The sequence below is a fragment of the Notolepis coatsorum genome (genome assembly GCF_963971535.1).
Source record: "Notolepis coatsorum genome assembly, chromosome: 19".
Lineage (NCBI taxonomy): Eukaryota > Metazoa > Chordata > Actinopteri > Aulopiformes > Paralepididae > Notolepis > Notolepis coatsorum.
In genome coordinates, this window is record NC_140183.1 from 81,563,793 (window position 1) to 81,590,066 (window position 26,274).

General features: G+C 43.0%; 2 protein-coding genes across 4 annotated transcripts in view; one reads left to right on the top strand and one right to left on the bottom strand.

The window, feature by feature from the left end:
* Window positions 1–20,600, top strand: part of gba1 (glucosylceramidase beta 1) — a 32,892-nt gene extending 12,292 nt beyond the window's left edge. Inside the window, exons 5-13 of one of the 3 annotated variants that reach the window (XM_084336535.1) lie at window positions 6,477–6,610; window positions 9,206–9,378; window positions 9,470–9,559; window positions 9,921–10,068; window positions 10,149–10,373; window positions 13,487–13,650; window positions 18,969–19,085; window positions 19,280–19,337; window positions 19,720–19,861. In XM_084336535.1, coding sequence (XP_084192661.1) covers window positions 6,477–6,610; window positions 9,206–9,378; window positions 9,470–9,559; window positions 9,921–10,068; window positions 10,149–10,373; window positions 13,487–13,650; window positions 18,969–19,085; window positions 19,280–19,337; window positions 19,720–19,731 — 1,121 coding nt within the window. In that variant the 3' untranslated portion in view covers window positions 19,732–19,861. Of the gene's footprint in view, window positions 1–6,476; window positions 6,611–9,205; window positions 9,379–9,469; window positions 9,560–9,920; window positions 10,069–10,148; window positions 10,374–13,486; window positions 13,651–18,968; window positions 19,086–19,279; window positions 19,338–19,719 lie in introns of all 3 variants that reach the window. The other 2 variants (XM_084336534.1, XM_084336533.1) reach the window with 2 other exon arrangements.
* A 70-nt stretch (window positions 20,601–20,670) lies between these two features.
* Window positions 20,671–26,274, bottom strand: part of rnf115a (ring finger protein 115a) — a 35,376-nt gene continuing 29,772 nt past the window's right edge. The window contains exon 9 of the mRNA XM_084336536.1: window positions 20,671–22,849. Coding sequence (XP_084192662.1) covers window positions 22,736–22,849 — 114 coding nt within the window. The 3' untranslated portion in view covers window positions 20,671–22,735. The remainder of the gene's footprint in view (window positions 22,850–26,274) is intronic.

The window sequence follows — 26,274 nt, forward strand, 5'->3', positions numbered from 1 at the left end:
CGGAGTCTTATTAACCCTTTCACTGCCACGCTTATGTACATCCTTATAATATACCATCCTCTGCCAGCTCTATTTGTCTATGGAGAAGTTCCCCTTCTTTGCAGGACTATAACTTTTTAAACTGTATTGCTAAATTGACATTACTATGGCCCATTCAACGTCAATTATCTATCGTTCAGGATGTAGCAACGTTATACTTTTTCATTCACATATTCATACTAAAATACGGTCTAAAGTATAAATATGTTTTTATCGTTTTCTGCAGCATTCTGCAGAACGTGATTTATAGCCCTAAATGCAGTATATATTGATGATCAAATACAGTTTGATAGCGATCGGCGCGAGATAAAACATTTCAAATGGACGTGCTTCTAGAAGTTACTACTTATCATCTGATGTTGACCGGATGGGGGGGGGGGTCGTTTATAATTCCGTGGCCAACGTTAGATGATTCATCTAGTGTGGGTGATATGATCATTAGAGCAGTTTGTATCGAACACGGTAAAAAAAAGCGCTGAATCTTACCCCAGTCTCCTCGGGCCGTTGGGCGATGAGCGTGGAGCAAAAATATTCCTATTATGGGATGTTGAAATATGTGATCCATCTCCAGGTTGTATAATAGTATATACGTCCAAATCATGTTGTTTATCGAGTTATTGGTAACGGATCGCTATCCATTGTGTGGAGCCCGAGTCCCGGGACCTATAGCGAGTGGTCGGACCGATTTTGGATGAGCACCAGTTTCCGTTTCCGGTTTGGGCGATCCGCCGATCGGCCACCAGATGGCGCTCTTGAACCGTTGGAGAGTTGAGAGGGGATCAACAGTAGATCTCAAGTCTCCGCGGGAGAAATATGATTGCCATCACAGATTTTTGAAATATTGATCTCAATGACGTGTTACGGCGTCATTGGCAGAATTAGCATGGCGGGGAATGACGTGTTAAGGCGTCCTTGGCGATTATAGTGTTAATGTCGAGAAATAATGTAATTTCCGAGGTGATGAAGCTTGTGAAGGCTTCCTCCGACAGGAGCAACGGGTTGAGTCTCCACTGGCGGTGGCCGAGCTGTGTATTCGGGATACTCATTTTCATAACTAAGGGACCATGGTCTGAGATAACTATCGCTCCGTATTCGCATTTGGTTACGAGGGGAAGGAGTTTCTTATCCAGGAGAAAGCTGTCTATGCGCGAGAAGGTATTATGGACCGGAGAAAAAAAGGAGTATCCTCTGGATGTAGGATTACGAAACCGCCACACGTCAGCTACCCCATATGATTTAAGAAAGCGCCGGATTGCGCGGGCCGAGCTGGACTGGGGGGGCCTTTCTGGGCGAGCTACGGTCCAGCACCGGGGAGAGTGCACAGTTCATGTCGCCGCCAAGGATGAGATGGTGCGAGGTCATATCCGGTAGGCGAGAAAAAAGGCTGGTGAAGAACGAAGGGTTGTCCCAGTTTGGTGCGTAGATATTAGCCAGAATGACCCGAAATTAATGCAGTTTCCCCACCACTATAATATAGCGCCCTGCAGGGTCGGCCTCTACACTTGACATAGTAAATGGCGTGTTTTTATCCATCAAAATGGCTGCTCCTCTGGCCCTCGTGTGGAAGTTGGAGTGATACATCTGTCCCACCCACCCCCCCTCAGCCGAGCATGGTCCGCAGTTTTTAAGTGTGTCTCCTGTAAAAACGCTATGTCTACATTGAGTTGTTTTAAATGTGTAAGTATCTTCTTACGCTTTACTGGGTGGTTGAGTGATTTAACATTCCAACTCATGAAATTGACAGAGCACCCTTCCAGCCCCATTGTATCACCCGTGTCGATCATAGTAGATGAGAGAGGCCATGCATCTGGAACCTATAGAGAGCTCAGCACAACTGCAGGTGAAAAGCAAAACAGACATCTGATCAGTTAAGCATGTTGAATGTACAAGTCCGGTAACCCCCCCCCCCCCCCCCCCTCCCCTGACACCTATAAAAAACAAGGTGCCCAAAATACCCTTCAGAAACTAATCCACACATAATGTGCTTGTGTTGGAGGTGTTCTACCTATGGAGCCAGCCGCTCAGGCCCCCGTCGAGCCCCTTAGGTAAAAGAAAATAATAAAGAGAAGGAAAAGAAAAGTAAGAGTAAAAGTTTTTACTCGGATCTTGGTATTATATAAGGTCTTCAGCTGCCCAGTGGGATACACCCAATCAGGTAAGGTAATATAGGTGGCACTGGCAACGGTAAACGGTAAGCATAACAATAATATATTAACATTAACAACCTCACATCAAGCAGGCCCTGAAATAAGGCAGAGCACCTTACTCCCGAGCAAGGGCAACCAACATGCCCCGTTAAACACAAAAAAGGGTGCCTGATTGGGTGATATAGAATACATTGGAAGAGGTGTGGGAGTGTGCGTGTGTCCATGCGTCTACAAATGGGTGTGTACCTGGGCAAATGCCCTTCAGTGTTCGTGCAGTTGCATGCACGTGAACCTATGTGTGTGTGTATGGATGTATCGGACACAGCCAGGGTGTAAGCGTATGGGTGTGTAGGCGTGAGTGTGTGGGTCCATGCCCCCGTATCTGTATAATGTGTAAACGTGTATGTGCGTCTACATGTGTGTCTGTGCATGCGCGTAATATGCGCCCACGTGTGTGTGGTACATCTAGAATCTCTAGTGCATCCATTAGGTGTGCGAGCACGTGTGTCATCGTAGGTGTGAGCATGTGTGTACATATTCATATGTCTATGTGTATACACACATTGTCCTATTGGGGCCAAAATTATACACTGTTCACATCACCTGTACATCATAAGTAGAGGGCAATGAATTTGCTGGAGATCGGTGAGTCACTTAGCTTGATTATGGTGTCCAGTGGCGTCCTCTCAATGCTAGGCAGATGATGCTACACATAGATGATCACACAGTAGACATTACAGTAGCCTCTATACATATATTGTCCTGTTGAAGTTAATATGATACATTGTTCACATCACCTGCATATCACAAGCAGCACGTACACACAGATAAATCTCTCTTTCTATGTGGTCTCACCCGCTGCAGCGTGTACAATGTTCTTTCTTACGTAGCTCATTGCTTCACCTGCATCGATGAACTCTTTATCTTTTCCCCCGTGCGTGATGCGAAGTCGGGCTGGAAAAAGAATGCCGTACCGGGTGCCCTCACGACCGCGTAGTAGCTTGTAACATGCGTTACTTTATGAAGAAGATGTCAATGTGTTGATAAATGTATGCCAATGTCAGCATATTTGGGTCACTTGACCTTTAAGAACTATTTTACTATTTCTTTCACTATTTGGGCACTTTTACACAATTCCTGTGAGTCTATGGAACACCTCTGTAATATATATATATTTTTTATTCATTGTTTTGTATTTATAATCAAGTCCTCAAAAACAGCATTTTTCTACCTCAAGATCTCGAGCTGTTTTGAGCCTGGGCTCCTAAACCACTGCGCAGCGGCGTGTTCGCCTGAACATTAACATGCAGCAGTGACTATATGACATCACATATAGGCACATTTTCAAACGACTCAGTTCAGTGAGGGTGAATATTGTGAGAGGAGAATTGGAAGAATGCGCCAATATGAGAATTTTGAGACATAGATCATATTAATATAAGTTCACATAGCTAGGAAACAATGCTAAACACTCAAAAAGGCCATTTATAAGATAGTTCCCCTTTAAGATTCCAGGTATGGGTGTGGTTAGGGGCGGTCCTAACCATCAGGGGGCCATCTTGGATTGGAATCATGGCCTCATGTAGTTTTGTTTGCTACTGCTATTGAGAGAGGAAGGAGGGATTTTTGCAGGCCTCCTAAAAGATTCTTCAGTAACCAAGGACAGGTCAGCTGCAGTGGTGCTTCCCAGTGGATTACTTCTTTTTCCTTTCCTTGTCTAAGATGTGGATCAACCCAGGACTTATCACCTTTTGGACACTCAAAGGTTTGAGTGTTATTGGACACTACTAATTACCATGCAGGCTGCATGGTCTGGTAGGCCTGAACATTATACACGGTACATTATACATGGTAAACATACATGGTAAACATACATGGTAACATAGGCATGGTAACATTATACACGGTAAACATACATGGTAAACATACATGGTAACATCATACACGGTACATTATACATGGTAAACATACATGGTAAACATACATGGTAACATAGGCATGGTAACATTATACACGGTAAACATACATGGTAAACATACATGGTAACATCATACACGGTACATTATATATGGTAAACATACATGGTAAACATACATGGTAACATAGGCATGGTAACATTATACACGGTAAACATACATGGTAAACATACATGGTAACATCATACACGGTACATTATATATGGTAAATATACATGGTAACATTTATGTTGGGGCTAATGGACTGTAAAGCTGACAGGACCGTTCTTATTGGTTTGAGATGATTTTTGTTGTTCCATACGTTGCTATGGTGTGCCCCATTTATTTTGATCCTCTTTTTGATTAATACAACACTTTGAATGTAACACTGTTCCAGTACTCTCATTCTTTATAGCTGAACAGGTTTGTTTATTATTTCAAGCTTGTTACAAGCTTCCTCACCTCCGTAAACGCAGCCCTGGCCTTCACGACGCTCGTGGCATAGTCGGGGAAGATCGCAATAGGCATTCCGTTGAACTGTATTGGGGCCTGAGCGAGCGCCCGGCTCAAAACCCAGACACAGTCCTGGTAGTAGTGGAGTTTAGCCACGATAGCACGAGGCTTTGTGTGTGTGTGTGGCTTTCCGTCCGTCCTCTTCGGCCCCAGTGTTCTGTGCGAGCGGTCTACCAGCACTTCATTATCCATTTGTAGCACGTCTCTCAGTAGTTTTGAGACCGACGCAGTGGAACTCGAGTCTTCCGTCTCAGCCACCCCAATTATCCTCACGTTGCACCTCCGCATTCTTCCTTCCATGTCCTCACACTTCCCTCTGAGACCCGCCATCTCTGATTTTAAGTCTTCGACTGTGGTTTGTAGCGTTACCACCTCGTCCGACCACCTCGAGAGACCACCCTCCACGTCTTTAACTGTAGCCTCCATTTTGTTCATGTCCACACGCAGTGCCGCTATACAGCTTCGCATTTCCTCATTCATCACTTTCAAATCATTTCTGATAAGGTCGAACTCTTTGGAAAGTGCACCTTTCAATTCCGATTGTATTATCTCTGCGAGTTCCGATTTCAGCACGAGGAGAATCTCCGCCTTTAAGGCTGTGGTATCCACGCCGGACATCTTTGACGGTGTGGACGGTGGTGGCCCAGAAATGGATGTTGAGGCTTTTTCAGGCCTACTTGGAGTCGAGACGTATCTGTATTTGTGTAGGTTTGATGCCATCTGTCCGTGTAAACAATGACCATTGGTTTGAGCAAATGTACCCCGAGTAAGATTCACTAAGTTTTGTAAATCCGTAAGCTTATTAAATTAAGATAAAATAAAAATAAGTAGAGGCTCGACGGGAGCTAGAATAAACAGTGTGTTACTCCATTGCTCGCCTAGCCACGCCTCGCCAGTGCTACTTTCTAACGTGTTTGTTTACATTTTCATTTCATTCAAAGGATCCGAACCGATTGAAGTTTATGGATACCATGACTGTGGTAAGGGGCTAGCATTACACAATAAATTAGTTATAATAATACCACAAGTGTGGATTCACTCGCCCAAACCCTGTAGCCGTGCATCGCAGTCATGAAAGGGGCTAACTAGGTCGATAGTCCAGCAACGTTGTGACTGTCCTATTCATCAATCTCACAATATTCGCTAACGTTAGACAGATGGAATACAGCCTTCCATCTAAAAACATAAATGAAAACTTACCACAGTCATGGTATCCATAAACTTCACAGTCATGGTATCCATAAACTTCAATCGGTTCGGATCCTTTGAATGAAATGAAAATGTAAACAAACACGTTCGAAAGTAGCACTGGTGACGTGAAATCACTGAGCCCAGAGAGGAGTGGTTCGGCAAAAAATAGTTCAGAGTATATTTGCTTAGAAAGCGTAAATGTCTAATTCAATTATTTTTTATTTCTCCACGTGGTAAATACACAGGTCACAACATGTTTACAGGAACGTTTTAGAGTTGTATTTGGAGTGTATTTCGTGACTGTAGGGAACTTCAGGGTAAAGGTCTGACCCACTTCCAGTGATGAAGCTAAGCTACGCTAACGGTGCGGGCGTTCCCTAAGCCTAATGCATGCAGAGAGACAAAAAAGGTATGTATCTTCTTGTCTAACTCCAGGGAAGATGTTAAATAAGCTAAGTTCCCAAAATGTTGGAGTTTTCCTTTAAGTGCATTCAATATCAAATACTTTTAAGTATAATTTTCAATGGAGGATTTTTACCAATTTACTATAGTCTATTGGGGTATTTCTACTTTGACTTTAGTAAAGCAGTTGTGTGTACCCTTCCCACCCCGGGTGCTTCATGTCCTGCAGGTATCGGCTACAGTGTGGTGCGTGTCCCCATGGCTAGCTGTGACTTCTCCACTCGTCTGTACACCTACTCTGACACACCTGGAGACTACAACCTGGATAACTTCACCCTGGCCCCCGAAGACACTAAGATGAAGGTTAGGCAAACTTACCTAAAACATACCATGGCCTGGGTGAATACTCGATTCTTATTGGTTGGTAGCTGTCCATTAAAAGTTGATAATGGACATCTACTATGTAATTCTCACCAAACTGATCACCATTCTGAATGAATGCGCATTGTGTTGACTCGCTACATAATATCCTGCATGTCCAGGGACTCCCTGGAAGAAGAGATATTGTATCTTAACACTTTGATTGCCTAAGGTTAAATTCATGATATACCATCCGTTGCCAGCTCTATTTAACATGGAGAAGTTCCCCTTCTTTGCAGGGCTATAACTTTTTAAATTCTATTGCTAGATTGCCATTATTAGGGCCCATTCAAGGTCCTATATGTATTGTTCATGGTGTAGCAACGTTAAACTTTTTCATTCACATATTCATACTAAAATATGATCTAAAGTATAAGTATGTTTTCATCTCTTTCTGCAGCTTTCTCCAGAACGTGATTTATAGCCCCAAATGCATTATATTGATGATGAAATACAGTTTGGTAGGAATCTGTGCGAGATCAAAAATTTCAATTGGACGTACTTCTAGAAGTTTCTACACGTCATCTGATGTTGACCGGATGGGCGAGGGGGCGTTTATAATTCCGTGGGCAACGTTTTACCATTCATCTAATGTGGGTCGAATGTTCATCAGTGTCGAACACGGTAATATTACACGCTAAAACTCACCCCAGTCTCCGCGGGCCGTTGGGCGATCAGCGTGGGGTAGACAGTTTTCCATTATGAAATTTGAAATACCCGGTCCATTTCCAGGTTGTATAATAATATATACGTCCAAATCATGTTGTTTTTTCGAGTTATTTGCAGCGATCGATGTTCACTGTGTGAAGACTGAGTCAGATGGCGGTCTTGAACCGCTAGAGGATTGAGAGGAGATCACACTTGTGTCTCAGGGCCCCGGAAAGGAAATATGATTCCGATCACAGATTTTTGAAATATTGATATCAAAGACGAGTTACGGCGTCTTCGGCAACTTGAGCATGGCAGGGAAGGACGCCTAAACTCGTCCTTTGGCAACTAAAGTGTTAATGGGACATTCCTGGATAAATAAAGGATAAATAAATAAAAAATGTAAATAGTCACTAGCATTGCCTAAGGTTTGCTTGTTAGTAAATAACAGTAAAACAAAATCACAACACTGAGCTGGGTAGTCCATTTGTGTTTATTGTCGTGTTAACACATTCGGGGCCATTGGGATCCGTCTAATCCCACTCGGCGAGCATATCAAAACAAACTTTCATTGTGCGTGAGGCTGTTTGTAGAGCTAAATCTATACTTTATATTATTGATATCTGTCCATTCTCATTGTCAATTGACACTATAAACCGTCCCTTCAATATGCCTTAAATAAAAATAAAAAATCATCAATACGTTCCCATTTTATAGCGTCGTGAATATGAACGTTATAGCAGAATGTTCTGGGGTATTTCCTGGAACGCGAGTTATAGGGCGCTAAGCTAATAACGTTAAATCGAATGGCGTTTCGGCTATAGACAAGCTAGAGCTAAAACTCAAAATGCATATTGTCGGTATCATGGTCCACCATGAATGCATGAAAGGGGGGGGGGCGGGGGACGTCGTTTCTGATTATTGATTACCAATAACGGCATTAGCCTCAGTAGCCTTATTCGCTGACCGGGTGGATGGCTATGAGAGCAAGGCCCGATCGGGCTGTAATTGACGTCAAATCGCTCTTACCTGTGGCCGGTTGGATCCCAAAAAGGATTTCCCAGTTATCGATCGCCATCTGGTAGATCCATATGTCCATTGGCTGATGATATATTCCTTTACTGCATACTGAATTCAGCGTCCCAAAAACTATTCCAGGCCATCGGCTACACGCATAGCTTTAGGCTAACAGAAAAGCCCATCATAATCAAAAATAAAAAAACACCGGTCTGTAACAGGGAACACTGCATTATCGAGACAGCGCCCCTATGAGGATCTGGTCGGTAATGCACTTTTCCGAATTCCAAGAGTAGGGTAAATCTGCAGTGCCGCTCGGTGACATTGAGTAGGATATTACAATGGAATAAAAGCCAAAACAACCTTGCCACGTATATATACGTGGTTGGCCGTCAAGCGTTGGATCCGAAACACGTATATATACGTGGTTGGCCCCGAATGTGTTAATGATTTGGTTGGAAGTGCAGTGTCCTCAGAACACCACCGGGTGGTAGTAAAGTACCACACAACTTGCTATTTGAATCTGCTGCTGACTGCCAGTGAGCGGGAATTCTTAATTTTTTTGGGGGGTGGTCATGTAGCTGGATAGCTACCTAAACTTGTGTTAAACATACTGTTGGATCATATTCACTGTTTGCAAACCTTATGCAACCTTATGCGCTAGCAACCATAATGCCTGCTAGCATAACATTAGCTGATGACAACAAACAACAAACTAGTTCCAGGTATTATTCAGATTCCTTTAAGCTGAACATGAACCTATTTTAATGGACTCTCCTCTCCTCTGTCTCTCCTCTCGGTCTGTCTCTTTTCTCTCTCCCCTCTGTCTCTGTCTCTCTCTGTCTCTGTCTGTCTGTCTCTCTCCTCTCTCAGATCCCTCTGCTACAGCGTGCCCAGGCCCTCTCTCCTCGCCCTCTGTCTCTGCTTGCCAGTGCCTGGAGCTCCCCTGCGTGGCTGAAGACCAACGGTGCACTAATAGGAAAGGGCTCCCTGAAGGGGCAGCCTGGGGGCAAGGAGCACAAGACCTGGGCTCAATACTACATCAGGTGACCACATGTACTGTATAGACTTTCTCCAGGCTTGGAAACACAACACAATACAAGACTCACCGATCTCCTTATGTTTCCTTCCTGTTAGGTTCTTAGAGGAATATGCCAAACACAATCTGTCCTTCTGGGCGTTGACCACAGGGAACGAACCCACTGCAGGACGGATGACGGGCTACAGGTCTCTCCTTGTACTGCAATCATTCATCATTCAAACCAAAGTCGCAAGTCATTCTCCCAAGACTTGTAAATGTCAATCTCAAGTATCTGCATGGCTCTTACATTTCTACATATCGTAGGAAGTATAGATTTTAGTATCTGCATGTCCCTTACATTTCTACATATCGTAGGAAGTATAGATTTGAGTATCCGCATGGCCCTTACATTTTATACATAGGAAGTATAGATTTGAGTATCCGCATGGCCCTTACATTTTATACATAGGAAGTATAGATTTTAGTATCTGCATGGCTCTTACATTTCTACATAGGCACGTATTATAGATTTGGACATTAATTTAATGTGTTTGTCCCACTCAAAAGTTTCCAGGCTTTGGGCTTCACTCCCGAGGAGCAGAGAGACTGGGTGGCGATGGACCTGGGCCCCGCCCTGCACGCCTCCTCACACGCCGACACACACGTCCTCATCCTGGATGACAACCGCCTGCTGCTGCCTCACTGGGCCAAAGTGGTGAGAGAGTAAAGAGGGTGTCAGTGAGAGTGAAGAGGGTGTCATGAACATATCATGATCTTTACCCCCTCCCCTCCCAGGTCCTCAACGACGTGGACGCAGGGCGATACATCCACGGGGTGGCGGTCCACTGGTACCTGGACGGCTTTGTGCCGCCGGAGCTGAGCCTGGGCACTACCCACCACCTGTACCCAGAGTACTACCTGTTTGGCACCGAGGCCTGCGCCGGCTGGAGCCCGTCAGACAGAGGGGTGAAGCTCGGCAGCTGGGAGAGGGCTGAGCAGTACGCCCATGACATCATACAGGTTACAGACCACGTGGAGGACGTGTTCCATTGTTCATTCAACCCACTTGCATTGGGCCTAACAAAAATAATAGTTGGTTTCAGGTTGGTTGTCAGTTTGGCCATGGGTAGGTAGGGAATTTATTTTATTTTTATTTTATTTTTATTCTTTCCCACGGCGACTATGGATAGGGAATTTCTTTATTTAATTAACCCTTTCACTGCCACACGACAGAAGGTTAGCCCTTTACTATCACACAACCGACGGCGATGCTCCATCATTAGCATCATTAGCTCCGCGGATGCGGAGCTAATGATGCTAATGATGGAGCATCGCCGTCGGTTGTGTGATAGTAAAGGGCTAACCTTCTGTATTGTCACAGTGAAAGGGTTAACCGGCTGTCGTGTGGCAGTGAAAGGGTTAAAATGTTCACAACAACATGGATGCATGTACTCTGCCAGCATGTTTAATATCCATAATACTAAATGTTTGACTAAGATTTATATGAAACTTTATTCTAAAAAAAAAAAACAGATTTTTTTTTTTTTTTAATATATAATTTTTTTTTAAAACTCATAAAATATATTGGGTCGCACCTAAATCGGCAGGGTCGGTCGGCAACCTGAAACCAACCATTATTTTTGTTAGGCATTGTGTATTTGGCACGGCTGTGAGTGGTTTCAGAGAGGGGTGTGTCGCTAGCCTGCCATACTGCAGGTTTAACAGTGCTCTACTATACAACGACACACGCACACACACACACACACACACACACACACACACACACACACACACACACACTCTACCACCGTCCACATTCTCTTTGGTTCAAATAACAAACTCAGCAAGACCGACGGCTTCTCAGTTACAGTGGGTGACAATATTGTCACAAGGAAAGATGAAATGACCTACCTGGGTTCCATCCTAGAGGCTAATCTTTCCTGTGACAAAATGGCATCCAATGTAATAAAAAAAGTCAACCAACGAACTCGATTCTTGTACCGGATCTCCTCTCTGGTAAACAAGAACACCCTGAAGACTCTGGCAGGAGCACTCATTCAAGGGTACTACGACTATGCTTGCACCTCATGGTACCAAAGCACCTCAAAGGCGCTAAAAACTAAATTACAAACATCTCAAAACAAACTGGTCAGACTACTGCTTGACCTGACTCCTAGAACCCACCTCACCCCTGCCCACTTTGACAACCTAGGATGGCTTAGAGTAGACGACAGAGTACAGCAACTTGCAATGGGCCTGGTCTACAAGATACACTACACGACCAAGGTACCCATGTACATGTCAAAATACTTCCCAAAGGTCAGTGAATACCACGACCACAACACCAGAGGGAGCTCCACAAATCATGTTAAACCCAGATTCGGCTCAAATAAGGGACTAAACACGTTTAGGTAATTATGCCACATCAATGTGGAACGCCCTACCCAAAGCTGTAAAGGAATGTGAATCACTACCCACTTTCAAAACCACTCTCAAAGAACACCTACGGGAGACTGCAATTCGAAACTGGCCCCTGTAAATGTCCTAACCCAACCCCCTCCAATGTACAGTAAATGACCAAGTATGGTTGTCAATATTCCAATGTACAGTTTTGCTTGTACAGTTGTACAGTGTCCCCCACCCACCCCCCCACCCAACCCCACCAACCAACCTCCTCCAATGTACAGTTTCTACGTCAAATGTATATACTCTCTTTTTGTATCACAAACGGTACTGTATTTGCAAATCTGGTACGTCATAAATGTATAGATGTAGCAGTACTGTCTATCTGTATGTCATATATATTATGATGAATTGAAAATGGGGGACCCTGATGTAAACAAGACGAAAGTCTTTCTCTGGTCTGCATCCCCTTAACAATTGTATGTATTGAGCCGTACTGTATTGTACCCATTCTGCAATCTGTTCATAAAGTTTTCAATCAATCAATCAGCGACAGCTCGCGTAGGAATGTGACGCTAAAAAGATGAACGTTCGCCTCGTGGACCGAACAAACGTACCTGGGCATTTCACATCCATAAAATATGAATTGGGGCACTGCACTAGACGTTTCTTCTTGTGGCACCTCTTCTCCTCCTCGGGGCTCGGGTGCAACAGGTCCCTTGCGAGCTAATAATGAGAAATGACAAAGCACAACAGATGAGCTGAGTGATGACGACATGCGTACCTACCAAGTTATCAACGGGCGCCGATTTGAACATTAAGCAGGCAACGTTAGCGTGGAAAATATGATCTCAACATAGCATAAATGTAAATGTCCTAACCCAACCCCCTCCAATGTACAGTAAATGTCCTAACCCAGTAATACACAAGACCCTCTTCTTGGGACCAAGTAAGGTTTCGTCGATAATCCAATGTACAGTTACCCCGCCTACCCATCCCCCCCCCCCCCCCCCCCCCACCCCACCCACCCAACCACCTCCAATGTACAGTTACCCCCCCACGCCACCCACCCAACCACCTCCAATGTACAGTTCCCCCACCCAACCTCCTACAATGTACAGTTTCTACGTCAAATGTATATACCGGTACTCTCTTTTTGTATCACAAACGGTACTGTATTTGTAAATCTGGTATTTGTAAATCTGTAAATCTGTATTTGTAAATCTAAATGTATAGATGTAGCAGTACTGTCTATCTGTATGAGAATATGTATGTCATATATGTTATGATTAATTGAAAATGGGGGACCCTGATGTAAACAAGACAAAAGTCTTTCTCTGGTCTGCATCCCCTTAACAATTGTGTGTATTGAGCTGTACTGTACTGTACCCATTCTGCAATCTGTTAATAAAGTTTTCAATCAATCAATCAATCAAACCGCCTGCAGGCAATTAGAGCAAGCTGGGGCTGGACCTTCTGTTTCTTTCTTCCTTCTCACTCACTCACTCTCTCCCTCTGTCTCTCTCTCTCTCTTTCTCGCAAAAGAAACCTGACTCCATTCCATTCATTTTGCATGGAGGGAGGCATTCACTCTCCGTAGATCTTGAGAATCAGGAGGGATTAATTTTATGTAGATGTGATACCCAATTCAACACTGAAACATGACACCTGCCTGCCAGTGAACGTGTGTGTGGGTGTGTGTGTGTGTGTGTCTCTATCTCTCTCTTCAGGACCTGAACCACTATGTGGTGGGTTGGACGGACTGGAACCTGGCTCTGGACCAGGGCGGGGGTCCAAACTGGGTCAAGAATTTTGTGGACAGCCCTGTTATAGTGGACGCCAAGCGAGACGTCTTCTACAAGCAGCCGACCTTCTATAGCATGGCCCACTTCAGGTAGCATGCTGCTCCAATCCACTCTTCAGATTGTAGTCTTACATGGCTTCCTTGGAACACCTTTAAAGGGAACTATTTTACTATTTCTTTCACTATTTGGGCACTTTTACACAATTCCTGTGAGTCTATGGAACACCTCTGTAATTTTTTTTTTTTTTTTTTTTTTTTCATTGTTTTGTATTTCTAATCAAGTCCTCAAAAACAGCATTTTTCTACCTCAAGATCTCGAGCCGTTTTGAGGCTGGGCTCCAACCACTGTGTGCAGCTCATCTTGTACCTGATGCCACACAGCCACATTATCATGCAGCGGTGTCTTTCTGACATCACAAATCATCACATTTTCAGATGACTCAGTTCAGTGAGGCTGAATATTGTGAGAGGAGAATTGGAAGAATGCGCCAATATGAGAATTAGAGACATGGATCATATTAATATAAGTTCACATAGCTAGGAAACAATGCTAAACACTGAAAAAGGCCATTTATAAGATAGTTCCCCTTTAAAATGGAATAAAAGCCAAAACAACCTGTCCGTGGTTGGATCCGGGAACCAGTTAACACTATGGATGTCTACTGCTGTACCAATGATGGCCCTGCTATCTCTCTCTGATGAGGTGGGTGAATGTCATTAAAAGGGAACTATCTTATAAATGGCCTTTTTCAGTGTTTAGCATTGTTTGTGAACTTATATTAATATGATCCATGTCTCTAATTCTCATATTGGCGCATTCTTCCAATTCTCCTCTCACAATATTCAGCCTCACTGAACTGAGTCATCTGAAAATGTGATGATTTGTGATGTCAGAGAGACACTGCTGCATGATAATGTGGCTGTGTGGCATCGGGTACATGATGAGCTGCACACAGTGGTTGGAGCCCAGGCTCAAAACGGCTCGAGATCTTGAGGTAGAAAAATGCTGTTTTTGAGGACTTGATTAGAAATACAAAACAATGAGAAAAAAAAAAAAAATTACAGAGGTGTTCCATAGACTCACAGGAATTGTGTAAAAGTGCCCAAATAGTGAAAGAAATAGTAAAATTGTTCCCCTTTAATAACCTACTCAATGTCACCGAGCGGCACTTCAGATTTACCCCACTCTTGGAATTCTGAAAAGTGCATTACCGGCCAGATCCTCGTAGGGGCGCTGTCTCGATAATGCAGTGGCAGAACGGTGCTTTTTTTTTTTTTTTTTTTTTTATACTTTGAATGGAGTTTACTGTTAGCTGGAATCTATACGTGTAGCCTGTAGCTTGGAATACCTTTTGCGACGCCGAATTCACTATGCAGTAAAGGAATATATCATCAGCCAATGGACATATCGATCTACCAGATGGCAATCGATAACTGGGAAATCCTTTTGGGGATCCAACCGGCCCACGGTAAGATATTTTTCACGTAAATTACATGCTGATCAGGCCTTGTTATCATAGCCAACCAGGCGATCAGCGAATGTGGCTACTGAGGCTAACGCCGTTATTGGTAATCAATAATCAGAAACAACGTCCCCCCCCCCCCCTTTCATGCATTCATGGTGGACCATGAATACCGACAATATGCATTTAGAGTTTTAGCTCTAGCTTCTGTAGTGCCGAAACGCTGTTCGATTTAATGTTATTAGCTTAGCGCCCTGTATCTCGCCTTCCAGGAAATCCAAATCCCATATAACGCTTATATTCAAGACGCTATCAAATGAGAACGTATTGATGAGAGAATTTTTTCTTTAAGCCATTTTGAAGGGACGGTTTATGGTCTCAATTGACAATGAGAATGGACAGATAGCAATACAATAAAGTATAGATTTAGCTCTACAAACAGCCTCACGCACAATGCAAGTCTGTTTTGAAATGCTGGCCTTATAGAGTGAGATTAGACGGCCCCCAATGGCCGGGAATGTGTTAATGGACTGTTAGGGAGAATCACAAAGTATGACCCAGGATCAGCCTCAGTTGAAGGCATTTACTCTCCGTAGATCTTGAGAATCAGGAGGGATTCATTCTATGTAGATGTGTGCGACCAGACTACCACCCATCGACTCCCCTCCCGCTGACTCTGCCAATTGAGTCGGTATGACGGCCGGCCCAAGCCGGAGGCAACGCTGACAGCCGGATTCGAGACCGGTGTCTCTTGCGTTGGTGACAAGCGCAATGTCCGCTGCGCCACCCAACCGCCCACACTTCCGGTATTCTGAAATCATGGTAGAGAGAGCAGGGGGAGAAAATCAATGAATGTGGGTGAGAGCCTCGCCATTAAGTGGTTGTAGCTAGTAGCTACGGGTGCAGGAGACATGATCCAATAGACCTTTATACACCTGAGCAGGGACGTGCACAGGACTTTAGAGGGGCAGGTGCTCAAAGGCTGAAAAGGGCACTACACTTGTGGGTATATATTAACCGTGCGCGCGTAGCGAGCATGATTTTTAAGGGGCCTTTTCTGGCGGGGGCCCCCTTTTTATGCTTTTTGGGGGGTTTTGGTGATCAAATATTGAATATTGAACTATAATAATCAGTGCAGGAGCTCACTTATCCTTGAAAGACACTTTTATCACTGACTTAAAAGGCCCATACATCTCCATAAATGTTCAGGGGGGAGGGAATAAGTGCTTACCCTACAGACCCCAAGAAGTGCTGTATATTCTGTATTGTTTAATATAAATGCATTTTTTATTCCAATCCCGATTTGTATTTGAGATTCCCAAATCCCATCGGACTTGACTTCTTCGTGTCCCTCAGTGAGTGTAATACCAGCATTCAACTGTATGCGCCACAGCGGTTTCTATCATCATCATCATCATCACCACCCACGCTATGCATAAAATATATAGGTCCGCGGAGAGGCACGCTGAGGAGGCCGTGCAAACTGCAATGGAATATGGGGCATCTCTCTGTCTTTACCTAATATTTTGATTCTATCCTGACATTTTTCAGTTGGAAGGGCAGTCTATATGCGTAAGTGAGCAGTAAACGGATTTCAGCATTGAAATCTATGCTAATTGTATCATAACTAGCTAGTGTTTAAGTCACTAAGTTGCGTTTTGAGAAAACATAAAATTATTTGCAGACTCGCTTGAGACTCTTTTTATATATATAATATATATCCTTTATTTAACCACGGTAATCACATTGATATTTTCACCTCTTTTGCAAGTGGTCCCTGGCCAAGAAGGCTGAATGCAGAACATGTTCACATATAGAACGTCTATGAAAACAGACAATATTAAATAAAAACATGATCACTCCATTGCAAGAAGGCGTCCATTCCTTTCTTTAAAATGATCAATTTCAATGAGGGACTCTAGCTTCAAGAGACAACATGAAACACATGTGCACCTGCCATACGTCCTTCATTCACTATTTATGACCCACTATAGCATGTTGGACATTATGTGCTCCAATGAGCACCCATTCTACCTTTGAAAATATGTTTTATGGTAAAATCCAATTCAACCTCTACTGCTTCATGGTCCCTCTCTGCATATTATGTCAATGCCGTCATTTTGCATCATATCCTGTGAAAGATTCCTGGAATATTCAAAGGTAGAAACTTTCCATGGGAATTAACAGGAATAAAATGGAAATATAAGGGTTATTTGCACAGGCTGTATTTACCAGATAGAAACATAAACCTTTTACCATATCATAATAAACCTTTTACCATATCATAAGCACTAAGCAGACATAATTGCAAATCCTTGTAATAGAAATAAGAACAATTGAACATTAAAGGGACATTTATTTACCATTTAGAAATGCTGATTTATTTACCACATAATCTCAGACATATATCAAAACTGTAAATGTAGTCTCGACAGTACCCGGAGACAGCGCAGGTGGAACATCTGATTGGATAAAAGCTCAGACTTACAGTATATGAGCTGCATTGGAAGCACTGCAACTGAGACAGAGCAATGAAATTATGTTAATAGACTGACTACATATAACATTAATGAAAATATAGGCTATATTAAATTATTTTAAATTCTGACAATCTAGGCCAGCAGAGAAGACTTCACTGGCCCTGGTGGCCCACCTGTGTGTAGGACAAATGTTAGGAGTTAACTAGGCATTAGTTTCAAGTTTCAAGTTTCTTTATTAGTTGTCATACAGAAGTACAGAATACCTTTATACAAAATGCTTCTTTCTGTTTCGCTCCAGAGACTGCTAGGCAAAAATAGATAAGTATAATAAAATAAGTATAGCAAGTATAAAATAGAAGTCAAGTACGTAGACAAATGTTCAGTATTTACATATATACAATGCTCAATGTAGAGTAGAAGTAACTGAGTTACCATACAATATACTATACGGTGCAAAGCAGAGGTGGGATGAGGTACAATTTAGGTACAATTTACAGTAAGGTGTAATGAGGTATGGGTTGTAGTGCAAATTCTTTACCAATAAATATAAAGTGTGCTTAGGTGTTCTAAAGTGGGTGCTGTAGTGAGTTGTATGTTTAAAGTGAGTGTGTGTGCTGTGAGTTAATTTGATGGTTGTTACATAGTGTTATTGTTCGTTGAGCATCCTGATGGCCTGGGGATAGAAGCTTCTTCTGAGTCTCTGTGCTTGCCATGAGACTCCGGTTGTCCGGTATCACATATATACATTAGGGCTTCAATTTCCTTTATGACAAGGTATATAATTACTAGGCTACTGTGTTTAATTTGATTTGGAATGGAATAAATTGCAGAATTAGGCATGCTTCTATTTCCTTCATACATTGTTCAAGAGACGGGGCTTTTCATATTTATTAACTCTGAGGTTCTTCTCTAGGCTATTTCACTACTTTGCCTCTGGAGTTGCTAATTCCCAATCTCCAAAATGTAACGAACACATGGGTCAGAGTTTTCTTTAAACTGTGCACATTTCCCCCATCAAGTTTGTTTTTATAGGGCGCCCCAGTGGCGAACCACATAACGTGCTGAGTCGCGGCACGGCCGACCCGGGTTCGATTCCCGGACCAGTCGTTATTTGCAGAATGTCTTCCCCCCACTCTGTCTCCCGTTCCTCCTCTCTCTCTCTCTACTGGACTGCCCAGTAGTAAAAAGCGATAAACGCTAAAAAAAAGAAATCTTTAAAAAAAAATAAGTTTTTATAAATCCCAACCTTTCTGTGGGAAGTGGCGTATACCTCTTTCAGGCCATGTTTTCTCAACGGTTATAAATGAGATCCCTGCACAGTTGGAATTTGTCTGCATTTCCATTAGATTTGGTCCAGTGCAATCTGAGTATGTGCCCTAATTCCACCTCCCATTGGGTGACTCACTTAGCCTCCAATATATGAGCCTTGATATTCGTTAACAGTCATTGTGTTCACCATCTACAGTAAATTCCTGCGGGAGGGGTCTCGGAGAGTGGGCGTGTCTACCAGTGATGACACGGTACTGGAGACTTGTGCCTTCATCAGACCAGATGGCTCAGTTGTACTTACCGTCCTCAACAGGTGGGTCCAACCTTCACGGTGTCCGGGGTGTAAAAAATACTGTTTAAAGTATGGGTACAGTCTCAAAATCTTACTCAAGTAAAAGTCAAGAGTATCTGGCTAAAAACACACTTGAGTAAAAGTAAAAAACGTTTCTACTTTTAAATGTACTAAAAAGTTAAATCCTTTTTTCTGACTGTCTATTCTTCTGATAGCAGGTGTTTAATCAAAGATCCCCACTTCCTAGTCTTGCACAAGGACCAATCAGCATGGGTATGGGTGGGTAAATATTTCATTGATGGGGATTTGATTGGCTGTTTTTAAATAAAGTGCGGCCGCAGGATTAATAACGTTAATGTTAGTTCGGCCAGTGAAACAAATAATTAAAATTGTTGGACCTGCGAGATTTGTACTTTGTAGGTCTGCATTTTAAATCTTAAGGAGTAAAACTTTTTTTTTTCCTGAAATGTAATTGAGTAAAAGTACAAGTATACAAACCTAATAATACTCGAGTAAAGTACAAATCCCCAAAAACAGTACTTAAGTATTGTAACGAAGTACAATTACTCAAGTATTTACACCCCTGCATGGGGTGTATGTTTGCGTGTCGGTGAAAGACGTCGTCTTAACGAACTGTGTGCGTAATATGTTGCAGGTCGCCATCTGACATACAGTTTGAGGTGTGGGATCCTACTGTGGGCTCCATCCCTTCCACCGCTCCAGCTCGTTCCCTGCTCACACTGGCCTGGAACACACACTGACGATGGCTACGCCCCGCCACAGACTGTATGCACACTGCATGGTACCAAAGACATTGGCCTTTTCTTACCATATGATCCATCTCACTACCAAGCCGGCATTGCCACTCTGCACGCCTATTAACCGGCACTGGATATTTCATCACCATGTCCAAAATCATCTTCAGCACGTCGACCGGTGGTTTGAACAAGACCGCAAACTAAACTCTGCAAACAAATGAATGACCTCAGCACAGCCCACGATATGGTTAACATTATCATCACTAATACATTATGATTCGCTACCGATTCTTCTTGAGAAAGGACTGAATGTGTCATGTTATTGTGTAGCCGTTTAATCACATCTCAAAGGGCTTTGCAAATCCACTCCCGACCCTCAGTGAAGACCAGGAAAAGGGGCCTGTGCTTAACCTACTGTATAACTGGTGCCTGCATATCAGGTGTGCTGCTGCTCAGGTGGCCTGACCTGACCATCTCAGTTCTCATGTAAAAATGTGTAAATGCCTTCCTAGCCGTTTGCTATTTGATTCCTTTTAATAAATGTGTATTTCTGATGCCCCAGTCTTGTCAACTAGGGCCTAGGCAGTTCAGTAGCAGTCTGAAGTATTCAGTTCCTTTTTTAATTAAGTGGGCGTGAGATCATTTGAGATCCAAAGGTCCATAGTCACAAAGCCTCTCATATTGATGGTACTGATCTGGAGTCTGCTTTGAGTAAGGTCCCGAAGACGAGTGTCACTGGCCCCAGATCAACACTGCTGCTCTGGGAATATGGACCAATATCGTTTCGCAGTTGACAAATCACAACATGGCCATTATGTTACAGATTTTTTTTTTATGTATTTTTCAATTCATACAACATTTTTTCATATATAATAATATACATATTTCGATAACCAGGGATTTCACATGTTTCTCCATTCTCTTTTTTTTCTTTTCAAACCAGAAGTTGGACTAAAATTATTTACATTAAAAAAATAAGTGATAAAAATGTGAAACAATAGACAAGTCATCAACGGAGGAATAACGTGACGGGATGACGTCTGCTTAGAATATATACACCAGAAGGAGGAAGTGGAGATTTAAAGCAGTAGAGAGAGAATAGGCTGCGTTCCTATTCTTTGCCCCTCCTCGTGTACTCTTGTTGGGCACAACTAAAAAAAAGTAAGCAAAATTAGCTATAATTTTGATGTCAGAGCTTCCCTTTGGATTTAGTTTACATTTATAAAGGTGGTGGGAGTGCTTATGGTAAGGGATGATTTTTATTTTTTTTTGTCCACTTTCTCCCATTTTTCTCCCATCCCAATTTCGTATCATCCAATTCAACCCTCCCCTGTCTCGAACGCTGTTTCTTGCCTCCCACAAGCCGGCTGCAATGTGGACTAAGTCATACATAGCACGAGTCCCCTCCGATACTCGAGGTAACGGCAGTCGCATCTTTTCACCTGCGCGGCGCGATCTTTCAGCGTCGGGAGTCTGCGCTTTGGAGGGGCGCCGCCCCCATCGCTTCCTGATTCTACTGCGCAGGTGCACCAACCGACCTGTAGGAGTCGCTGTCCACAACGCCCGATCCCCACCCATCAGTTTCCCACCCCCTAATACTGCCAATGTGTATTAGTACGGACGACCAGCCAAACTGAAAGCAATGTGGAGCGCTGGGCTCGAACAGGCGAACCCAGCGTCTCCAGTATTCGTGGTGAGCGCCTTGCCCACTGCACCACGTAGCCGCTTGGTAAGGGATGGGTTTTTATAAACTTTTTAGGTGGAAATGATGACTAATTACGGCTTCGCAGCTAGAGTGAAAAGTGACCCGCCATCCGTCTGATCTAGACGCGACCTTCCAGTGGCAACTTTGCGGTGCTCATTGTGCAGCGGCCTTTCCTCCTGCCTATTCTTTAATTGGAGCCGAAGAGTGCTGCCGAGTGCTTCCACGTTTTCCCTGATTGGCTGCGACACGCCCCGCGGCAGCCGCAGAGCGGAGCAGCAGAGCTTGCGGCATTATGTAGCCGTAATCCCCAATGTTTTTCCATCGACGCTTAGCTCAACTGGTACGCCGCCGTGCTGTGGAGCCTGCGGTGCGGTTGGTCACAAGTTCGAATCACTTCAATTTTTTTTCTTTTTTACGTTTATCATCTCTCGCTATAAACGTGCATTCTTCCGCTGGTTAAGTTTAGGCATTCTTTCGGAGTTGGTTAAGTTAAGGTTAGACATTATTTCGGAGTTGGTTAAGGTTAGGGTTAAGTTAAGGTTAGGGAGGGTTAAGGTTAGGCATTATTTCGGAGTTTGTTAAGGTTAGGGTTTGTCACAGAGAATGTCTGTCTTTCTTGACGTGGAGGATGCAGCCTTATTTCCGCACTGCCGCTCTCTCGCGGTCACATGGCCAATGGCCAATCAGAGAAACGCGGCGCAGTCTTCGGCTGTGAAAAATATAGACTCTTCCCTCCCAGTGAGCACTCGGTGTCGTCCGTGCGAGGATGCAGAAAATAACGGGAGAGAAAGCGACGTAAAACCGTGTCCTACGTGGATCATGTGACTTAAACGGGCTCAGTTTCAGCTGACGGCGGGCTGTGTAGAGGGTGAGGTTACTGGAACATAGCCTGTGATTTCCCTAACAGTGTTTTAACAGCAGTGCATTTTCAGAAGGATGGGGGGAGGAAGATAAGAGAAAGGGAGGGGGAAAACACCAATCTGGGCTGTTTATCACGATTAGGCAAAGGAGGACTGGCGGATCTGGATTGATTGTTGGGATGTGTGTGCAATGAGGGAGCATCTGCATGAGTGAGTGTGTGTGTGTGTACACACGGTTCAAGAAAGTCATTAAAAGGGGGGGGGGGTGAGATGAAGGCTCTATATGATGGCAGAAGAGAGGGGGAAGGGATGGGGTCTCCTCGGGGGGATGAGGAGCAGGTGTGCGTCTCAGAAGGACCATCTCTCCTGTGTGCGGGGGTCCGTGGAGAGGGATTCTGCCGGGGGCTGACTGCTGCTGTCCTCGCCGTTCAAACCCTTCCTGCACACAGGACACGTGTCGTGCTGTAGCACGGGGGAGAAAACAGAGAGAGGCGACGTTAGCCCTGGACAGTTTTATCTTGTCAATTATCTGGCCCCTGCAAGGGTTTCCTCGTTCTTTTTCATATTTAGACATTGCTTTGGTCTCAAAAGAGTAGCCAAGCGTACTAGGTGACATACCAGTTGAACCTGGAATAACGTGGTTAATTTTTGTGATAAACCACAAAAAAGAAATAAGCCACCGCTAAGATTAGAATGTGGGGGCGTTGGGGACGACTGCCCATGCTCCACTTTTGGCAAAATCATCCTGATTTACAACAATAATAATAATAAAATATGTTTTGTTGTTGATTTAATTCGATTTGACCTACAGTACAATCATGAAACATTCATGTCCGTCTCTGTATAGTCAGAGGTGTTCCTTACCAGAAGCAACGTCACACATTTTAGTTTCCTTCAAGTCTTCAGATTATTCTCACGCCAAACAGAAATCGAAATATGCATAATATGAAAGAAATACTTAAATAGATTTCATCAATAGAAACGAAATAAAATAAAAGAACCAGTACAATTAATTAAATCAGAAAAAGCGTATTGTATGCAATGTTAATGTCAGGAGTGCGGCCCGCCACAGTCTAATTTGTCCCGCCACAGTTTTATAATGAACAAAAAAATTGTTTTTTAAAAAAGAAAATATATATTTTTTAAATATAAAGTTTGCCAATAGGGATGTATCCGTAGTATTGGCAGTGGTAGTAGTCGTAATAGTAATGCAGTATATCTTTATTTTCTAAAAAAATAAACCAGTTCAACACAGGTAACCACTTTTGCTTAATTTCTTTGATGGCTCAAATTAGGGATGTCCCGATAAAAAATTGCTCCCGATCGGATCCCGATCATGTGATTTTGAGTATCTACCGATACCGATCTTTCCCGATCCGATCAAAAAAAAATTTTATCCCAATTTCTCCCATTACATTCATTCTGAATGTTGACGTTATCCAGGTGAAAAGTTAACTTCATTCAAGCGAGGCATTGCAACCGGAGTAATCTAAAAACTCCACCTCCGACCTGCTGCTTCATGAGAGCAATGGCGCCATCGTCTGTAAAAATCAGGTGACTGCAAGTTCTGCAACTAGTGGATGTCCCTCATCCTTGACAAATAATTTGATGTATAATTAAATCAAAGGAAATGTGTTTGTTTTGGCAAAATTCTTCTGTTCTGTGTGACAATAAATAAATGAATGATATGCAATTTAAAACCAAAACTAAGGCCTCAGTATGAGTTTAAGACGTGAACATGGTCATGTTTGTTGAATTAAAAAAAATAGTAAAAAAAATAGATTGATGCATTTAACTTTAACACATTAACTGCCACGCTTATATCCATCAATGTTTGATCACTGCCACCAGTCTAAGCCTATGGAGATGTTTACCTTCTTTGCAGGGCTATAACTTTTTAAATTGTATTACTAAATTGACATTACTATGGCCCATTCAACATCGATTATCTATCGTTCAGGATGTAGGAACGTTTTACTTTTTCATTCATACAAAAATACCGTCAAGAATATAAATGTTTTTATTGTTTTCTGCAGTAATTCCTAGAACGTGAGATATAGGCATAAATGCATATAGATTATCAAATGCCGTTTGTTGCCGATCCACGCTATATTAAAATGTTCAACTGTACATGGTCCTAAACGTTATGACTGATCATGCGCGCGGGGGGGGGGTCGTTTATAATTCCGTGATCGTCGTTAAATGATTTATGTAGTATGGGTGATATATAGATCAGAGCAGTTTGCATGGATAATAATAAACAAACAGGCTGAAAGTAACGTCAGCCTCCTCTTACCGTTGGGCGATGACACTGGAGCAAAAAGATCCGAGTTATTTGATGGGGGATCGAGGCGATCCATTTCCGGTTTGTATAATAATAATAACAGCCCAAATCATGTCGATTATTGAGTTATGGCAGCGATCGCTACACATGGACGTGTGTCTTGAGTCCCGCAACGATAAGAGAGTGGCCGGACGTATTTAGGAGATGCACCGATATCCAACCGGCATTTCCGGTTTGGCAACTCGCCGATCATCCACCAGGTGGCAGTATTGAAGCGTTGCAGAGTTGTGCCGAGTCCCACAGCATCAGACCAGCCTCCGTGAGGGAAATATGAATACCATGGCGAAAATATGATAAAAATAACGTTGTACGACATGATCTGGCAGAATTAGCATGAACTTGAAACCCGTTGTATGACGTTTTTGGCGCAGAAAGTGTTCAAATGTTTATATAAAAAAAAAAAAAAAACGTTCTGTGGGGGCATGCCCCCGGAACCCCCTAGAGGGGCCCAAGTTCACCCACCACAGTCTCACACAATCCTGTGGGAAACACTAGTATCATAAATGAATACCGTAATTCCTCTAATAGTAACCGGTATTCAATTAAAAACCGGGTCTCTATTAATGACCGGGTGCGCTGTTGAGCTAAGCAATTATAAGCCGGCCTCCTAATACAAGCCGGGTTTCATGTATATTAGAGGAATTACGGTATTTCCCTCAACGGATTTACCATAGGCAATATATTTTGTTATTGTTGTTATATGCTGGCCTGGCTGTGCAGTAAATACCATATAATGGTATGGTGTTAATGTTTACCAAGAGAGTAAGCCTACCTCAGAATTGTATAAAACGAAGTTATTATTATTATACCAGTATTGTGATTGCACTATTTTACTTAATTTTACTTTTTTTGACCACCTGTAATTGCACTGTTTACTACCGTATTTCATACAGTACTTGGTTTCAATAAATGAACCCAGTACATTTTACTGGGTTCAAACTGACACAAAATGTTGATTTATTCATTATGATCTGTTTGAAAATTAGAAATATAGGCCTCTCTCTTATACATGCCTCCTCCTAATACAAGCCTGGTATCCGCTACAGTTGAAACAAATACAAGCCGGGGTTACTATTAGAGGAATTACGGGTACATGACTCTTTCAAATGTAAACAAATTCATGGGACCAGTGTGATTAGTTGCTATGGGAGATTAACACCGGCTAGCCTGCGCTAGCAGGTGATGTTCTTTAACCACTGATATCCTTTACAATAGACAACTGCCAGGCGGGTCAGTCAGGGTAACCAGAGTAGATGATGCAATCTTTTCAGGAACTAGATTGGTTACCTGAAATGGTTTCATTATGAAGACAACCAGGAGGATAGTTTCTCATGGGGATTTAGTCATATTTCTACAATACTCACGGCTATAACATTACATTGCACTTTGTTGACATGTTTTTGTGTTGGTCCGATGTCTGTTAGGTTTGAACAGGTATAGGGAGGTGTAGTCTGATGTCGCTTTGGACCGCCCGCAAGGTCCACCCGTATAGGGATTTATCATTGGGAAAATGGATTATCGGCTATTGTAACAATTCTGCCTC